General features: G+C 36.2%; 2 protein-coding genes and 1 pseudogene across 3 annotated transcripts; 2 read left to right on the forward strand and 1 right to left on the reverse strand.

Moving 5' to 3' along the window:
- Positions 1-6,270: 6,270 nt before the first annotated feature.
- Positions 6,271-15,345, reverse strand: LOC145630322 (putative disease resistance protein RGA1; annotated as a pseudogene). Its single transcript, XR_014112034.1, has 3 exons — positions 15,271-15,345; positions 7,117-10,571; positions 6,271-6,610 (listed from the first exon to the last, which is right to left on the reverse strand). The product of XR_014112034.1 is annotated as a putative disease resistance protein RGA1 (transcript).
- Positions 11,905-12,606, forward strand: LOC145632534 (uncharacterized). Its single transcript, XM_081684902.1, has one exon. It carries the CDS (start codon positions 11,905-11,907, stop codon positions 12,604-12,606), a length of 702 nt encoding a protein of 233 aa, XP_081541028.1.
- Positions 12,952-14,322, forward strand: LOC145632535 (uncharacterized). The gene is made up of 2 exons (XM_081684903.1): positions 12,952-13,603; positions 13,700-14,322. The coding sequence occupies exons 1-2, from the start codon at positions 12,952-12,954 to the stop codon at positions 14,320-14,322; spliced, it is 1,275 nt and encodes a 424-aa protein (XP_081541029.1).
- Positions 15,346-18,655: the final 3,310 nt, after the last annotated feature.

Consider the following 18,655-nt stretch of genomic DNA (forward strand, 5'->3'; position numbering starts at 1 on the left):
TTACAAACATGGAGTCCATACTGGATTTCATGGCTTTAAGCCATTTCTTGAGTTGGTATTTATCCAAAGCTTGATTGTAGGCCATGGATTCTAACCGTTCTAATAAGAAAATTTTAGAATCCACCTTTTCTCAGAATTTCAACAAATTGTTTGTTTTGATCCCAAGTCACCTACAATAGGTATGAGCGACAATATAATTATTCTCTTCAACTCTTTGAAGTCTTTCATTCTAGTGGGACGATAGAAGCCTCGCTAGTGGAATTAGCTTGCTTCGGCACATGTTTTATCAAATTAGCTGATTTCATATGCCTTCGTCTCTGATGTAGTGTTATCCACATCCATTTGTTGCTCGTCTCGAATCTCATCGAGATCTAACTTTACTCCCACTTGGCTTTGTAGGAAGACATTCTTTCTATAAAGACACTATCGCGAGCAACAAACACTTTGTTTCTACGCGATTGTAGGAATAATACCTCTTAGTTTCCATGAGAAAACCCATGAAGAACTATTTTTCTGATTTAGGGTGTATTATGTCATCTTGGTAAACATTTTATATTGATTTCATAACCCTTAATCATGTTTAGAAAAGATAACTTTTGGAACATTTCCAAATCATAACTCTTATGACATCTTTTCTACTGCTTTGGTCAAGTTTCTTGTTTAGTATATTCGCAATTATTGTTGTTCTAATGCATATCCTCAAAACGATATTTGTAAATCATTAAATCTTAGATCGAACAATGGCAAGCAAAGTTTGATTCCTTCTTCATAAACATACAATTTAATTGTAATGTTTCTGGATTGTGAATTAATTCAACAATTCCCTCTAGATGATCATTCCTTTTGAGCTAAATATTTATCACAACAATCATATTGTGGTGTTAAATTGTTTATCTCAAACTGATTTTACATTTCATTTTGGAACTTTGAACATTTCAATGTTTCCAAGCTTTACTTCATTAAGTAATTATCGATATATTTACTTAAATCGTTAGTAAAAGCAATGAAATAGTTAAATCTCTTTGCTAATTTTGAACTTATTGGTTCACATACATCATATGTATGAGTACAAAAAGGTCATTTAGCTTCTTTTACCCCTTCTACTAAAAGGCAACATGGTCATTTTAACTTTTATCAAGCATGACTTCTAATTCTCAAGTGATTCATAATCATATAAGAATATGAGTCCATCCTTAACTTTGGATGTGCAAATGGTTAATGTGACCTAACTTTGCTTGTTGTAAGTAAGTGTATTTTGAATCATCTAAATTATTTTGTGATCTAATTATATCAATGTCATAAAACAAAATTAACTCATATCTAGCAAAATGAAAACAATTTATTACCCTGGTCATGGATCAACACTTGTCCAAGCCAAGTAAACCAAATTCAGTATTCAAAACAAGAAAACCGAAATATTGTCTCATCAAAACTGGAAATTGTTCTAAAATCATGATAAACTAATCAAAAATTTAAAACTATGAAGCTATCTCTGGCACTTAAACACTTCTAGTGAACCTTCAAGCTCCATTTCCATGCTAGCTTCACTTATTTGCAGTTCCTGCGCAACATCACTATGTTAAGCACTGCAACTTGGTATCACATACCTAAGTGAATGTTAAAATGTTTATAACATTATACCTAAGGTTAATGCTCCATTCTTCTTGAGGAAGTCATGGTATTTCTGGCAATTTCGCTTCCAATGCCCCTTCTTCTTGTAGTAAAAGCATTCACTTTCACTTGCAGCCTTGGGCTTTGGAGTCGTCTTAGGCTTTTCAGGAGCCTTGGCAACTTGCTTTCCCTTGCTCTTGGCACTAGCCTTTTGCCCCTTCTTCTTGAACCCCTTTCCCTTTTGAATCATAAGAACTTCCTTCTTAGGTTCCTTAGGGATTTGTTTCTTAGCACTAACCAGCATTGCATACAATTGATTTATAGTCTTTGCAGTGGCAGTCATGTTAAAATTCATGATAAACTGGTTGAAACTTTCTTGTAGTGAATGGAGAATGATGTCTGTTGCCAAATCATCACTATATGGGTGCCCCAGTTTCTCCATACTTTGAATTAGGCCGATCATTTTGAAAACATGATCATGAACTGTGGCACCCTTCTCCCTCCTACAATCCAGAATCTCACGATGGAGCTCATACCTTTCACCTCTAGCTTGTTTCTTAAACAAAGCTTTGAGTTCTTGCATGATTGAGTAGGCATCCTGGTCCTCAAAACGCTTTTGAAGACTAGGCTCCATGGTAGCAATCATTAAGCAAGTGATAGGTATAGCTCTGTCATGAGCTTTCTTGTGCTTCTTGATCTCTGCCGCAGTTGGATTTTCTGGCAGAGGTCCTGGTAATGGGGTGTCAATGATGTCCTCTTTACCCTCAGATTTCAGAACAAGTCTCAGCATTCTTTCCCAAGTGGAAAAGTTCTCCCCTGTCAACCTATCCTTCTCAAGGAATGGTCGAAGGTTGTAAACGTTGTTGTCATTGTGGTTACGGCTACCCATCTATGTCAAAATAAGCAAAGTTTAAAAATTATGTTTAATATAAAATTTAAAGTACCATAAACGCATTCATTTGGTAACTTTAAAACACTTTATTCAATAATTAATTGATCTCAATTGAATTTAAGTGATTCCAAGATCCTTTATTTGTGCAATAATTGACCGGACTTTGGCCCTAACATCAACCATTACATTTTCAAGGTGAGTAAACTCTTTACTGATTACAACTCTTGTAACTCTTGGTTGAATAATTAATCATCACATGTTTAATTATTTCCCTTTGCTTCAAGGTTCTAAACTCTTTAGGTAACCTTGTTGAGCACAACCAATTAAAAGTGTAAAATTTGTTTTACCCCCACTCCCCTAAGATATAATATGACACCCAGCTTTGGCATGACCCATCATAAATATCAAAGGTTTCATCGGGTTTTTTTATTGGAAAACCAATCTCAATATTACTGGGACCTAGATTTATTATGTTGTGATTATTTAGTGAACTCTAGCGCATCATCAATCAACATAAATAAAATCTAACATACATAATCTACTAATGCAATAAATCATGACATAGTATGGCCCCTTAGTCCTAAGAAAACTAGAAATGAAATAGCTCCCACTTGAATCGTCATGGATCTCCACCCACCTTGCTCCTTTGGGCCTTCACTTCATTAGCTTCTTTGGACTAACACTATTTAAATAACTATTCTATTTACTTTAAATAAAAGTTACAAAAATACTCAACGGTACGCAGACCGTATTTAGATTACAAAAATACATCACGATGCGCAAATCGTATTTAAGAATCTATGGGCCATACTAGTCTATATATAGCAACATAATATCATATATTATAAAAGTGCCATATAATAAATCACTCAATATGCTTGTCTAAACTACAACATCGAATGTTCATAATAAAGTCAACGCATTTCCTAAAATTTCTCATATTTTAATCATAATTAGATAATATCATATATTATTCATGACCGTTTATAAAATATCATATATTTAATTTAGTCATGAGATAGAATCAAATCATATTTTAATCTAGAAAGATAAATCTTATTTAATCTTCCATGATTATCCTATCAAATTTAGGAGATTCTATCCTAATTATTAGCCAATCAAATAATTTTAAAATCAATTATATCATAATCTAATTATGGGATAATCACATTATTTAAATCAATTATTATCCTTTTGGAATATGCTCAGAATATCCTAGTCAAACTTATCCAAAATTAACCACTTTAATTAGGATAATTACCAATTTAACAACTTTAAATATGGATAATATCAAATATAACAACTTTTGAATATTTGATTTTATACTAAAATAAAAGATTTTATCCAAATAAAACCAACTTTATCTTTTAAAAATAAAAGATCATATTTTCAAAATATTCAATCTTATCCAAAATAAAACTGATTTTATCCCAAAATAATTCATAATTATCTTAAATAATTTTAAAATAAGATAATTAATTTTTTTTTTTTTTGAAAAACCGCAAGCCACCACCGCCGGCCACCGTGGTTGGCTAGCCGAAGCTAGCCACAGGGGCTGGCTGCCTTAACAGCAGCCACTGCCGCAAGGCAGCAGCGGGCAGCTGCTCTGGCAGCCGTGCAACGCTTGCACGCTGCCGCCCACAGCCACCCCAGACCGCCTGCCCTCCCTCCCTCCCTCTCGGACTGCCACCTGGTCGGCAGCCGCCGTGGCTGCGCCACCTAGCCGCGGTTGCCGACCACTTAAAACTTTTTTTTTTTGTTTTAATTTAATTAAAATAACACTTATCATAATTAAATTAAATCAGTCCATAAGATTAAAATTAAATCACATTCAACTTTAAAATTAGGGTTTATCATAAAATTAATCCCAATTTAATTCTAACTTTTAAAATTAAATTGATGATCATACACAAAACACTTTTATGTATAAATAAATCTGATTAAAATTATGAATCATAAAATAAATCGAATTAAATCAAAATCAAGCACAAAAATCATATTTTAAGGCTAGGATTTTTGAAAATTTCGAAATTTAGGGTTAGGGGGTTCGAAAATTTCGAACAATTAGGGCTAAAATTCGGTCTCTTCATGGCTATTTTGAGCATAATTAAATCACATTTAATCGATTCCAAAAGTTTAATCACATTAAATATAATAATTGAACCATAATTAAATTAATTTCTCCCTCTTAATTGATTATAAAATTAACGTGGACATCAAATAATCGTATTATTATGATCTAGCGCGTTCATGCAAGAGGCTAACTGATACCACTGTAGGAGTTTATAGGTACTACACAACGGAAAAACATGAATCATATTCAATCAAGTACCAATCCCAAGAATCACATGCATAACACACAAGACACATAATCATACCTTTGACGTGTGAATTCCACGAAGCTATTCGACAGGCAAATCAGGGAGAGAATAGAGCCCCAAGCGTTGCTCCTCTACTTAGTCCACGAGATTCGAACGAGCCGTCCACCACTACTAGATTGGTCGAGTGATTGAGGAAAACCGCGATCACCACCTTTACGGACAACCGACCACCGCACGAACCACCACCACCACGACACACCACCGGCGCCTAGGAGGAGGAGAGAGCCGTGTGAGAGAGAGGACTTTGAGAGGGGTTGGGTTTCGTGTTTGCTAATTAGGGTTTGATCACACTAATCAGTTAATTGCTTCCTTACTGCAAACCTAGGCACCTAGTCTATTTATAATCTCATTATAATTAGACTAGGGCACGAAGCCCAAAACTCCTTCTAATCCACTACATGGCCGGCCACCTAGAGTGATGAGGCCCATGATGGGCCTCGTCCTCTAATGCTCGATCTAGCCCCTTTGTGTGACCTTATAGGATCCGTCCAATTGGGCTTTGGGCTATTTTACTAGTCCAAAGATCGTTAGTACCTCTAGCTATGGCAAAACGACGACCCAAATGTACGAACTTAATTATCTCAATAATTTGATCCAATTATATATCTAGTAATTGCACACGACGAAGACATAACTCCTTCAGCCACTTGGTGCAGGTGCTTTCCGGCCACCCTCAAGAGTGTGGCGAAGGAATGGTTTAACATATTTAAAAGTACTCGTTTTATTTCATTTGTCGTTGCTACTAGCTCTTCACCTCTTCCACAGTCTCCGCTTTAATCACATATTTAAAAGTATGTAAGAAAATCTAACCCTTTTACCACAATTTCTACTGAAAAGATCACATGGAAACCTATTGTATCTTACATCACATTTAGAATGAAAGTCTTTGACATCAGACTTACACAATAACACAATACATTCGGTGGAAATAAAAGTCAGCAATTACGCCTACACTACAGATTAACAAGTTGTGGTGTTGTGGTATTGTGGTCATTCAGTGTATCTTATCTTCTCTTAATTTTGAAAACCGACAACGATTTATTAAACAAAATCATCACCAAATAAAAATGAATTACAAGCTCGTTCGTTCCCTGTTGGTGTGTCAGATTCGGAATTGGGTTTCACCTGGTTGGCGGGGTGTGCTCGTCGTAGACAGTTGTTGTATTTTCAGTATTAGTTTTTTCCTAGCTCTTTTGTCAAAAAAAAAAAAAAAAAAAAAAAAAAAAGAATTACAAATGCATAGGCTCTGAAATAACTATGTGCATCTGCAGATTATCAAGAACCCCCCCCCCCCCCCCCCCCCCCCCCCAAAAAAAAAAAAAAGAAGGGTGTGCAGGAAATAATATAGCTTAAGAGAATGACTGCATACTTGAAATGCTTCTGTAATTTACAACTCTATGCTTTTTCAAGCTGCGAACTGAAGACCTCTTATCTTCAGATCAACTCTTATCTCATGGCTGCTCATGAGGCAAACTCTAGACAAGTTTATAAAGCTGCCAGCAATCCCGTGATACAATGCGGATTGATATCGCTTATAATTAGTAACATATAATGTTGGAAGATAACATTTAAATTGGTAAAAAGTTCTTTCAAATTTGGGAGAGGAATACATTGTGTACATTCTCCATGAAACCAGCTTTGTTGCCCTTGTATTGTAGCAGCACTTTGTGAGCAACTCTCAACAGTTTCCACCTTATTTCTGAATTTCTCTAGTAGCTTTAGCTATCTGCACAGTGCAAAATACAACTTACTAGTGAGCATCCAACTATTGTGACACTTTTATCTGGACAAAGATGTAATAACCTAAGTAATAACTAAAAAACAGTAAAACTGAAATAATTGATCTTAATAAGGCATTCTAAGAGCAGAAACTTCATTTGCTAACCATGTTTATTATGATGATGGAATTTCAGTTGTAAAATTTCATCCTCGATTTTCTTGAAATATGCAAGAGAAATATATAGCAGAATTTAAAGCAGAATTACTGTTAGGAAAGGACCTAAGAGATGAATCAGTTTTGTAAAACTTGAACCAGAGCAATTTTAATTGATTAATGATCATATACTCCAAAACTGTGAAAACTTGCAACAAACCAGCATAAGACCGACCCATCAAGAAAGAGCAGCAATGTTGTGAGTTATATTAAAGGAGAATGCTAGAAAATATTAGTATGAAACGGAGAAGTATGATATATATCAAGTTGCAGGGAATAGTATTTGCTTGTCTGCGTACCTGGTTATGGAATAACAATGATTGTAGAGAGCTGAGGAAATAAGTCATAGATCATCGTTTCGAAATTTGATGATAGGAATGTGTTTAATGTAAGGCCAATCCTCCCTCGGGGGATCTCTTTGACATCTACTCTTCAGGCTTTCTGAACATCCAGAGAACTCAAGTTGGTTCAGAGAGGTGAGTTTAGGCATCCAATTCGGTATTGATTCGAGTCTTTTGCAATTTTCAACATAAAGGTATTTGAGGGCAGCCAAGGATTGCATCCAATCAGGCAGACTCACTAGCTGTGGGAGACCCCAAAATTTCAAGCTGTGGAGAGAGTGAAGGGATCGCCATGGCCTGGCATCCTCTGTCTCTTCTGATAGCCTCACATTAGGACAGTTGGATATCTCTAACCACTTTAAGGATGTGAGATGCTCTAATCCCCCAGAAACACTCCTTAGTTTATCACAGCATCTAATTTCCAATGTTTGCAGAGAAGACGAGCAGTTGCGAAATACCTCCTCTACTTCTTCGAAGCTTTCCAACTCACACCGAACATCTTGAAATGATAAGCTTTCAAGACTCTGAAAGGCCACCATAGGCAGAGAATTTAACCACACCACATTGTCTATTTCCACTTTCCTTAATGTAGGAAATGGAACAGTACTACTTTTACTCGAATTTTCAAGATCAATCAATGACTGCGACAACTTATCACAAGAGAAAACTGATGATGAGGGAGGAACCTCTCCTATTTTTTCCTCCCTTTTTGTTCGTAATATTTTCAGTCTTTTATTGAAGTCTCTTAAGTATAAAACTTCCACCTTGAGACACAGCGGAATACATGTCAACTCCGGGCAACACACAATATTCAAGTTAGAGAGACATAATTGCATTTTTTTTGTTATTTTCAAGGAGAAGAAGATCATCTCTCCATCCTTTCAACTTGGGCAAATCAAACAACTCGAGGCTTTCCAAGGATGGGAAGAAAGATACTCCTTGACTAATTTCTATGTACTCCAACTTAGGCAACCTCCCAAGATCGAGGAATTTGAGATGTCGCAAGCTTCCAAGACATGGTAGGTACTCCAACTTCTCACAAAGCAAAAGACGAATGCTTACGAGATTTGGGAGAAGGGTTGCCCAACCAGGCATTCTCACACCACGGTACTCCCGTACTTCTAAGTACTTGAGATTCGAATGTGGTTGTAGATCTTCCATAAATCTTCTTGCTTCCTCAGTATCCACATCTCCAACTACCTCCTGATGATGAAAACGAAACGTAAGGCGATTGAGATGTTCCTTAAACCTTAAATATTGTCCTTCAGTTCTGCTGCCGTCTACCTTAATGACATTTTTAGGCCACTTAAACTGGACTTTAAGACTACCTTTGAGGTTGTTCATAGCCTTAAGATCATCCAGTCCATCAAACCATTGCTTCGTAGTTGAATTACTTCCTTCAACACCCACTATAAAATTACTTAGCCTGTGAAGGTTAATCAACTTACCCATCCCCTTGGGAAAACATTTCATGCCACAACCATACGTAATCAAGGTCCTAAGCTTCACCAGCCTGGTCAAATCTTTTGGCAACTCTTTCAACTGAAAGCAATCACTTATCTCTAAGGTTTGTAAATTACATAGTTTTGTAATTGACTTCGGAAGCACTTCTAGTCTGTTGTTCCCCGAAAGATTTAAATACCTCAAATGCAACAGTTCACCTATTGATTCTGGCAAAGTTTTGATACTTTTATGAGACAAATCCAATGCCCTGAGGCGAATGCAATTAGCCAATAATGCCTCTGTGAAGAACTGATTCAATTTAACTTCCCCGCCGCCAACAAAAACATACGTCCGAATATGGGACTTGTATAACGAACATCTTGTAACTTTGTTTGTGGAAACAGACAGGTGGCGGACTTTATTATCCAAGTTGTCCTCTAAGTTATATGTTGCACAAATCTCCTGTCTGGTTACTATTTGAGCAACATCGTGCATTAGATCATGAATTTTAAAAAACAAGATACCAAAACCTAATACACTTCTGCGTACGTCTTGAAAGAAACATCTTTGCAACAAAATTGAAAAATATTCCTCTGCAGCATCTTCAATATTTTGACCTTCATCTAAAGGAACAATATAGCCTTGTGCCATCCAAAGGCTTATTAGCATCTCCTTTCTTATCAGATAATCCTTGGGAAACAACGCACAATAGCTGAAACAACTTTTCAGTGGAGACTCGAGATTATGATAACTCAGCTTCAATATAGGCATGATGTCATTTTGGCTCTCTCTGAGGTTGGCTAATCGGATTTGAGCAAGTGATAGCCACTTTTGTCTTGGCCATATAAGAGACTTCCTACCACTCTTATAGCAAGAGGGACTCGAGAACATCCTTTTACAATCTCTTGCCCTATATTGACCAAGTCTTCAGGAGGTTTAGATGATTGCAATCCAAAAGCCATCCTTTCAAACAAACACCAAGAATTCTCCTCTGATAAGCCTTGGAGCTCGTGTGTTAGACCGTCTCCTATTATTTTTGCTGTTGCTAGTGAACGTGTTGTTAACAAAATCCAGCTTCCTCTTTGACCTCCGATTAAGAATCTTTCGAGGTCACGCCACTGATCACACTTCTCAGACCATACATCGTCTAAAACAAGCAAGTATTTTTTACCTGCTAGTTGATCGCGTAGCTGCTTTTGTACCTGATCCATGGTGGAGTCCTTCTGAAGCTGAAGCCAAAATCTTAAAAAGAATATCTTTTACATCAAGTTGCTGCTGATCTTGATCAGAGACACAAGTCCACAACCTCAACGGAAATGCACTTATAACCCTTGGATCGTTATGCACAAGTTGAGCAAGGGCTGTTTTGCCCAACCCTCCAATTCCCACAATCGTGAGAAAAGATACATCACGTTGCACATTAGAACCGAGCATCATACCGACAATCTTTTCCAAGTCATCCTTCCTTCCAATGATATCACCTGCATCCACATAAGAACAGGTCTCGGGCCTTCTCCTTCGGATAGGCTCGGGATCATGCTTAAAGCTAAACTGAGTGTTATAAGCAATAGCATCCAGTTTCTTTCTGATTTTCTTAACCCCTTGAGACATTCTGTAAGCAACACCAAGTGGGTTATCAGAAAAGAAACGACACACCTTTTTAGAGAGACTACCACCAGTCTCCAAGAGTTGCTTCTGCTCAGCAAGAGTAACAAACTCGTCCAGCAGATCATCTGCTTCAAAGACAGCATCCTTGAGCTCCTGGAGCTTATACTGTGCTTCATGGGAGAGCTCCTGCTTGGCCTCTGCATCAAGTAGCACAGCATTGACAGCAAAGACTGTGCGTCGAAGATCATCAAGCTGCGATTTGTAGCCAAAGATTGAAAGGATCTCTTGTAGCTCTGAACACTGCAGCGATGCAAGCAGAGTTTGAGCAGCTGATAACCCTGTTCCAATAATATCCATTTTTTCTGACAAAAAGATGTGACTGAATAAGGTAATGGTTGCAAGCTCTGGTTTATTCCATTCAAAGTAAAAATAACGCAAACATTGAATCATATTGTTGATAAGGTAGGGCTTTATTGAAATAGTGTAAGATTAATTTTTCATGCTGGACAAATCATATTGTCATCTCAAGTAACAATTCAGTGGATCCACAAATTTGATTTTTTCTTTCCTAATAGTTTCACTAGAACAATTTCTGGGAAACGGGGCAAAGGGTAACCACTCACTCACCGTCTCTTAAGAGCACTTGCAATAGAGAAAAAATTCTCCTCTAGAATTTTTTTTCCCCCAAAAAAAGTATCCCACCAACAAAATTTCTCAAAAAAAATCTAGAAAAAATGAGATTTTTTTCTCTTGGAGAAAATTTTCTCAACTTGATTGTTGCTGACTTTTGGTGGGGTATGGCGCAGGTTTTTGTGTTTTTTTCTTTTTTTTTTTATTAATTTTGTGTGGGGCCCACCATAAAGTTAACATTAATTAATATTTCAACGGTAAAAATACAATGTTGTGGTGAGTTTAATTGTCAGCCATTGATCTTCTTACACGTGTCATTTTTTGGAAGAGCTTTGTTCTAACAGTAAATATATTACCGTTTTAGTGTAAAACGGCTATTTTGTATACAGTAAATTGTTTTTAAAAAAAAACTAAAATTACCAACGGAAAAAAAACTTGATCTATAAATAGACATCCATTTTTCAATATTTTGATACTATGAAAATATCGTTTTTTACTCTTTAAATTTCATAATTGTATCATTCAAGTGTGTAATTTTTTTTCCCCTAAATTTTTTTGATATTTTGTTCCCTTTTTTAAAAGTAAAAATGGATCCATCCCAATCGTTCACAAAATCTGAACGACTTTGATCCTTCATCACTTATGAATCATCCACAATTTTCTCAGTTTTTTCAAATGTTTGGAGGTAATTTTCCAAATTTTCCTAATTTTCCACCACAACAACCACCTCCAGAAGAAACAACTCCACCAACTCACCAAAATTACAACCAGTCTCCACAAATCTATCAAGGAAGTAATAGTCAATTCATTAGTGATGAAGAAGAAATCGTTCCAGAGACACCATAGTATCCGCCAGAGCGAAATAAGCCAATTCCAGTTGCAACAAACACCCGTGACTGGTCTGTTAAAGAGGAAGAAGCTCTAATTGAGGCTTACTTCAACAATTGCACAGACGCAATTATTGGCAAAGATAGAAAATTTGCTGATCTTTGGAGAGATATACATCGAGAATATGATGCGGCTCATCTATCTCGACCACATGAAATTCCAGAGCGGAACAAGAACATGTTGGAGACTCATTGGAGGAGGATGGCTGCTGACCTATTCATTTGGGCAAGTGTTATGGAAGAAGCTGGTAAAATAACGGGAAGTGGGTACAATGATAGTGATGTGGTAAAAAATGCCCATGAATTGTTTCGAAGGTCCTGTCAAAATCCGCCAAGGAATTTTAAATTTCAATTTGCGTGGGGAAAGGTGAATGAATATCCAAAGTGGAGAAAGTTCATGAGGTGGGGTCTGAATAAGGAAGAAAGAAAGAAAGTTGATGCTGAACACAAAGCGGAAAAAGAACTTGAAGAGAGCAGCGGTAGTGGTAAAAGAACTAGAGACGATGCTACTAGTTGCTTTGTATCTGGAGGTATGAGTCGCCCTGAAGGTGTTAAGAAAGCCAAGGCCAGAAGAAAAGGCAAAGGGTTAGCATCAAAAGATTTGACTGTTGTTGGTGAACAGATGAAAGTTTACAATGATAAACGTGATGTTGAGGTAAGCCTTAAACAAAAGAAACTTGATTTTGATATACAAAAGGAAATGAGGAAGCAAAGACAACTAGAGTTGGAGGAGAAAAATCTCCAAATGCAACAAGAGAAGATGGAGGCAGATAAACTGAATCAAAAATTCGATACATTGCAAGTCTTGTTGTCTAAGACATCGCTTAATGAAATGGAAGAGAAGTTTAAGCAGAAATTACTCCAGGAACTGTACGGGTAAAAATGACCACTTAGTATTTTGGCTTGGCATTGTATTGTCTTGTTTCTGACATTAATTATGTAGTTTTAATTATGACATTGTGTAGTCTTATCCATTGCATTGTGTAGTCTTGTTTCTGACATTATGTAGTCTTATCTAGCTATGTCATTGTGTAGTCTTATTTATGTCATTGTGTAATCTTTATGGTACTCTGTCATTGTGTAGTAATCTTATTTATGTCATTGTGTAGTCTTATTTTTGTCATTCTACAAATGTGCCTCATTCATTCTAATATAAAGACTATGTGAATGGTTTGCAATACACATTCAAAACATCATCCACATAAATTTACTAAAATTAACACAAATGTTGTTTCAAAAAAGTTCTTCAAGCTCAAGTTCTTCATCTGATAGTAATGAAGAATTTCACCAAGTTATTGACGACCTTGTCAATAATCACTTACCATCTATATTGTACCCAACATCTCCACCTCGAGATCAACGTAATAATACAAATGCTCATACTCGGATTCAAATGGATAGAAATCATGAGCAAGGGCACAACCAATTGTTCAACGACTACTTTGCGGATCATCCTGTATATAATGAAAGTCAGTTTCGCCGGAGGTTTCGGATGAAACGACCTCTGTTTTGTAAGATTGTGAATAAGATTGTGGAAAATGATGTGTTTTTCCAGCAAAGGCGAAATGCATCTGGGAAGTTGGGGTTGTTGTCTGGACTACAAAAATGCACGGCAGCGATGAGAATGTTAGCGTATGGGGTGGCTCCTGACGCAGTTGACGAGTATCTACGTATGGGTCAAACAACTGCACGGAAATGTCTTAAAAACTTTTGTGAAGGGGTCATCAAGGTATTTGAAGCTGAATATTTACGCAGCCCGACGGACGAAGACCTACGAAAGATCCTGTATAGAAATGACCAACGGGGTTTTCCAGGGATGATTGGCAGTATTGATTGTATGCATTGGGAGTGGAAGAATTGCCCTAATGCATGGAAAGGTCAATATTGCGGACGAAATAAGAATGCAACCCTCATTTTAGAAGCAGTTGCAGATGAAGATCTATGGATATGGCATTCTTTTTTTGGTATTCCAGGTTCTTGTAATGACCTTAATGTACTTTACCGTTCACCAGTTTTTACTGATGTGTTGCAAGGTCGAGCACCTCCAGTGAAGTTTAATGTCAATGGCCATGAATATAATATGGCTTACTACCTAGCTAATGGTATTTATCCGAGTTGGGCTACTTTTGTGCAAGGATTTACCAATCCTCAAACTCATAAGCATAAGCTTTTTGCTGAACGACAAGCTGCTGCACGTAAAGATGTCGAACGTGCATTTGGTGTCCTACAAGCGAGGTTTGCAATTGTACGACAACCAGCTCTTGCTTACGATGAAGATGTGCTAGCTGACATTATGAAGGCTTGTATCATAATTCATAACATGATAGTAGAGGATGAACGAGATACTTATAAAAATGCTGAAGTAACAAGAAGATATTACGAAACAGATCGCCCAATGTCACGTCTAGGAGGTGAAGCTAGTATAAGTGGTACTCCAAATAATGATGAGACATTTCAGTTTCAAACAGGACGTCCTATCGACATTAATAAATATTTGGAGATAAGGGATGCTATGCGCAATAGACGAACTCATCAATCCTTGAAAGATGACTTGATAGAGCACATTTGGGAAAAGTTTGGTGACAATAACCCTTAAAATCTAATGACGCTTTAATCATCATGTATCGTAATCATATTTTACTTTTTATTAATGTAATGCATTTCTAGTTTTATTACTTATGTCTTCCACTAATCATTATTATTTAATTAGTTCGTAATTAATTAAAGTCACAATTTAATTATCATCAAGTATATGAATAATAATTATTATAATAATTGAAAATAAGTAAGAGAGAGAATATAGTGGGGTATAGTGAAAAGTAAGAAAGAGAGTGGTGAGGGAATTTTTTGGTTTGTTGTTGGTGGGATGGAAAAAATTCTTTCTTTAAAAATCTGATGTGGAGGAGAGGGAAAGTTTGAGAGAGAGTGGTGAGGGAATTTTTTTTTTATCTATGCTGATAGTGCTCTAAACGAATAATTCACCACCAACAATCAGTGTTCTAGCAAATTAATCACCTCCATATAGATCAAAGCAAACCACTAATTAAAACCCAAAAAGGGCTACAAATCCTAATTCATGCAGTCTTTAAACAGCATTAAACCATTAATCATTCTTATCTTTGTACATTATTCAGTCAAAATCATATTTTCCAGGACCAATTAATGACTCTTTTAGTTAAATTGAAAATTAATGAAAAGTACTCATTCTTAATACTTTTTCTGATCAAAATTTGACCAGCACATACGAATTGAAACAAGAAACTCAGCTTACAATCACAACAACACCACACAAATGCAACAATTAGGAGTGTTTCAAGAATGAACCAAACCAAATTACAAATTAAAGTCACACCAAACAGAAATCAACGGCGACAAATGCTCTAATTTATAGCAAAGTACTAATGTAAAATTGTTAGAATGATATGGCAATTGAAAAAAAAAAGTTCAATAATTTATATAAGAGCAATTAAATCTAAGATAATTGTGTAATTAAAGCTTATATTATCAGATAATTGACGATTTTAAAGAAAAACATACATCATACCTCAACTTTAATGGAGGAGAGAAAATTCAGAGTATGCTTCAATGGAAAACTTGAGGAAACTTGAATGGAGTAGAGACTGTGAGAGAGAGAGAGAGAGAGAGAGAGAGGGGGGGGGGGGGGGGGGGAGAAAATTGAATGAATTTTAAGGTGGTTTGATGTAAAAGGTTTTAATGGAAAATGAATTTTTCATTTTTTCCCGTTTTCCTTTGTTTGGTTTGTTAAGTGGTGGAAAACAATTTTTCCAAGGGTGGAATTCCACCCTTAATGGTGGAAAGCATTTTCCTTCTCAGAACAAGGGAAGCCACATTTTCCTCTCTCCTCCTTACCTTTTTTTTTTTTACTTCCCTCTCATTCATCCTTACATTTCCACTCTTAATTTTTATTTTTAAACTAATTTGCAATTGTGTTTTTCCTTGAAAATATGTTTTTCATGAAAACTAATTTTCCATTGAAAATGTTTTACATTAAACCAAACGGGGCCTAAGAGTAAAAATTAGAAAGAGGAATTAATAGAAAAGAAGAAAGTATAGCTTTTGAATTTCAATTGCATTTCATCTTCATTTCATTCTATTTTTTTTTGGTAGAACATTTCATTCTATTTGCTTATCTTTATTTCTTGTTCTTATACCAAACGTGACATAAGAATAAGATAGGTCTCTTACACGAGTTGAAGTGTTGAACTGCTGTGTCACCATCGCATAATAATTGTACTACACACACATTTTAAAGATTTATTCCAAATTACCATTTTTTTAGCTAAATTTATCAATTGTTATATGTTAAATGGGTGGTAAGTTGCAACAAAATTTTTAAAATGGTATATATATATATATATATTTATATTTACCTTTCATAGGTTCTTCCAGTCCGAATTATTTGAAGTGGGAGAAAAGGGTAAGGGAATCTCCACCCTAAAGTGCCTCTAGTAAGATTTGACCTCATAACTTCATAATTGTAAGATGCAAAGCTTACCATTAGTGTATCATATGAACGTAATTATTGAACCATTCAATGTTTATTATGGACTCATTTCAACAAAAATGACGGTAGTGAACTATAACCTCTACATATCAGCATATGTGATATGCGGCATATGCCCTTTAATAGGCGTATTAGCAATTTAGCACTAGATTGTACACGTAGTAAATTAATTTTTGTGTTCTAAATGTAAGCGCATCAATATTACAGAGTAGATAAACTAAAATTAAGATAGAAAAATATTACAGAGTAGCAAAATAAAGTCTTAAAGTTGATTATTTTAAGTCGTACCTTTAGGCTTTACCCACTAAGAACAAAGAAATGTTTGTGATATTCTAAAATCCAACATAATCTATCTAATTAACCAATCTAACTCACTAACAAAGCACTTCATTTGTGGTAAAATCCAATTTGTTTGTTTGTTTTTTTTGTTTTTTTTTTAAATAAACAGTGACTATTATTATATCTTAAATACTACAATACAATATACTCCATTACTCCAATGAACCAAATTCATAGTCAATACGGAAAATTTGAAACCTTTGTTTTATGGCAAAACTAGGATGGAAGATCCTTACCCAACCTAATAAACTTTGGGTTAAAATTTTTAACAAAAGATATCTTAAATACTCTAACTTCCTTGATTATAATGCCAAGATTACCGACTCCCCAATTTGGAAGGATATTCTTTAAGGGAGAGATATCCTTAAAAAAGGTATCACTATCCACATAGACAATGGCGAGGATACCTCTCTTTGGTTTCATAAGTGGATTGGGGATAAACCCTTATATCTTGACGACAACATTAAAATTCCCGATTCGAAAGGCCATTGGAGAGTCTCTCACATTATAAGAAACAATAAATGGAACACTTCCCCTATCTTGCACCTTCTTGATTCTAATACTCTTCTCAACATTGAAGCTATCCCTCTTCCCCTTTTCCACTCTCCCAAGGACAAACTGAGATGGATTCACCATAACAGCGGTTCTTTCACCATTAAATCTGCTTACTTCAACTCTATTTCCCCTACTCAATCTCCCAATTCTTTCCTTTCTACTTTCCCTTGGAAGAACTTGTGGAAAATTCATGCCCCGTTCAAATATAGAATGTTGTTTTGGAACATAATCAGAGGAATTCTCCCTATAGGGGCTGTTCTAGCCTCAAAAATTCCAAACTTTGACCCTATTTGCACTAGATGTAACTACTCTTATGAGGATTATATCCATCTTTTTAGAGATTGTCCTAATAGCCAAGCTTTTTGGGCCCTTATTTTTAAATATTTCCCTCCCACAGATTTTAAATATGCTGAATTTTATTATGAGAATTTTGAAGACTGGATTTTTTAAAATTTCAACCATGATAGTTCCTCTGGCATCTTTGGTCAATTAGAAACAACATGGTTTTCAACCAAAAGATGGCTTCTATTCACACTTGTTTTAACAAATTTTATTGCGACTATGCTATTACCTTGAAGTTATCTCAGGTTGGGTTAGATGTTGCATCTTCAAGTAGACCCGTTTCTGCTAGAGTTTGGTCCCCCCCCCCCCCCCCCCCCCCCCCCCCCCCCCCTCAAAGGGGTTACTATAAACTCAATACAGATGGTTCTTGGCTAAGCTTGGGAGAAGGTGGTGCTGGAGGTGTCATACGCTGTGAAAAAGGGAAGTGGCAGATTGGGTACACTATGAGTATCAAGACTCTAGGGGCTGCTTCAGCTGAGCTTCTCGCCATTAGGGAAGGTCTTAACACTGCGTGGGAAAGAGGTATAAGGTTCCTTGAGTTGGAAACCGATGCACAAGCCCTCACTTGCATGATTCAGAACCCACATTTCTACATGGACCATCAGCTCTTCAACATAATCAATGATGTCTCTCAGCTTCTCAAAAGGGAATGGCAGGTTACGGTGCTCCATGTCAAGAGGTCTGCTAACAAGATTGCTCATGATCTGGCCGAAATTGGCAGGGGGATGACTGATGACGATATTCTTTTTCACTTCTACTCCCCTCCTGGTCTAACTCACTCCTACACCAAGGAGCTTGCTAACTCCATCTCCATGATGGATGAAAACCAATCTCCTTCATGAAGTGTTCCTTGAGTCACTGCTGCTGGGCTCCCCTATACACTACTACTACTATGCTTCCCTGCTTTTATATATATATATATTTATTTCCAGCTTTCCTTTACTTTCTATCTACTTGTTGGTTTTGGCCTATTGGTTTGCAATTTTCTGCTACAATGCAACCATGGCAGCCCCTTTTGTTCCAAAACTATGATTCCCTAGATGTTTTAATCATCTAGTGGTAATATATTATCCTTTTCTTGTTTTAAAAAAAAAAGATATATCGAGCTCTCTTTTCACACCCCCGCATCTCCTCAATAATCATAATACTAGTATCATTAAATTACTCA

Source organism: Chenopodium album, chromosome 5 (genome assembly GCF_948465745.1).
Source record: "Chenopodium album chromosome 5, dcCheAlbu1.1, whole genome shotgun sequence".
In the NCBI taxonomy this organism is placed as follows: domain Eukaryota; kingdom Viridiplantae; phylum Streptophyta; class Magnoliopsida; order Caryophyllales; family Amaranthaceae; genus Chenopodium; species Chenopodium album.

Coding starts and splice junctions, on each gene's coding strand:
- LOC145632535 (XM_081684903.1), top strand. CDS start 12,952: ATGTTGTTTCAAAAAAGTTCTTCAAGCTCAAGTTCTTCATCTGATAGT. Junction 13,604..13,699: donor TTGCCCTAATGCATGGAAAG/GTCAATATTGCG, acceptor TTGGTATTCCAG/GTTCTTGTAATGACCTTAAT.
- LOC145632534 (XM_081684902.1), top strand. CDS start 11,905: ATGTTGGAGACTCATTGGAGGAGGATGGCTGCTGACCTATTCATTTGG.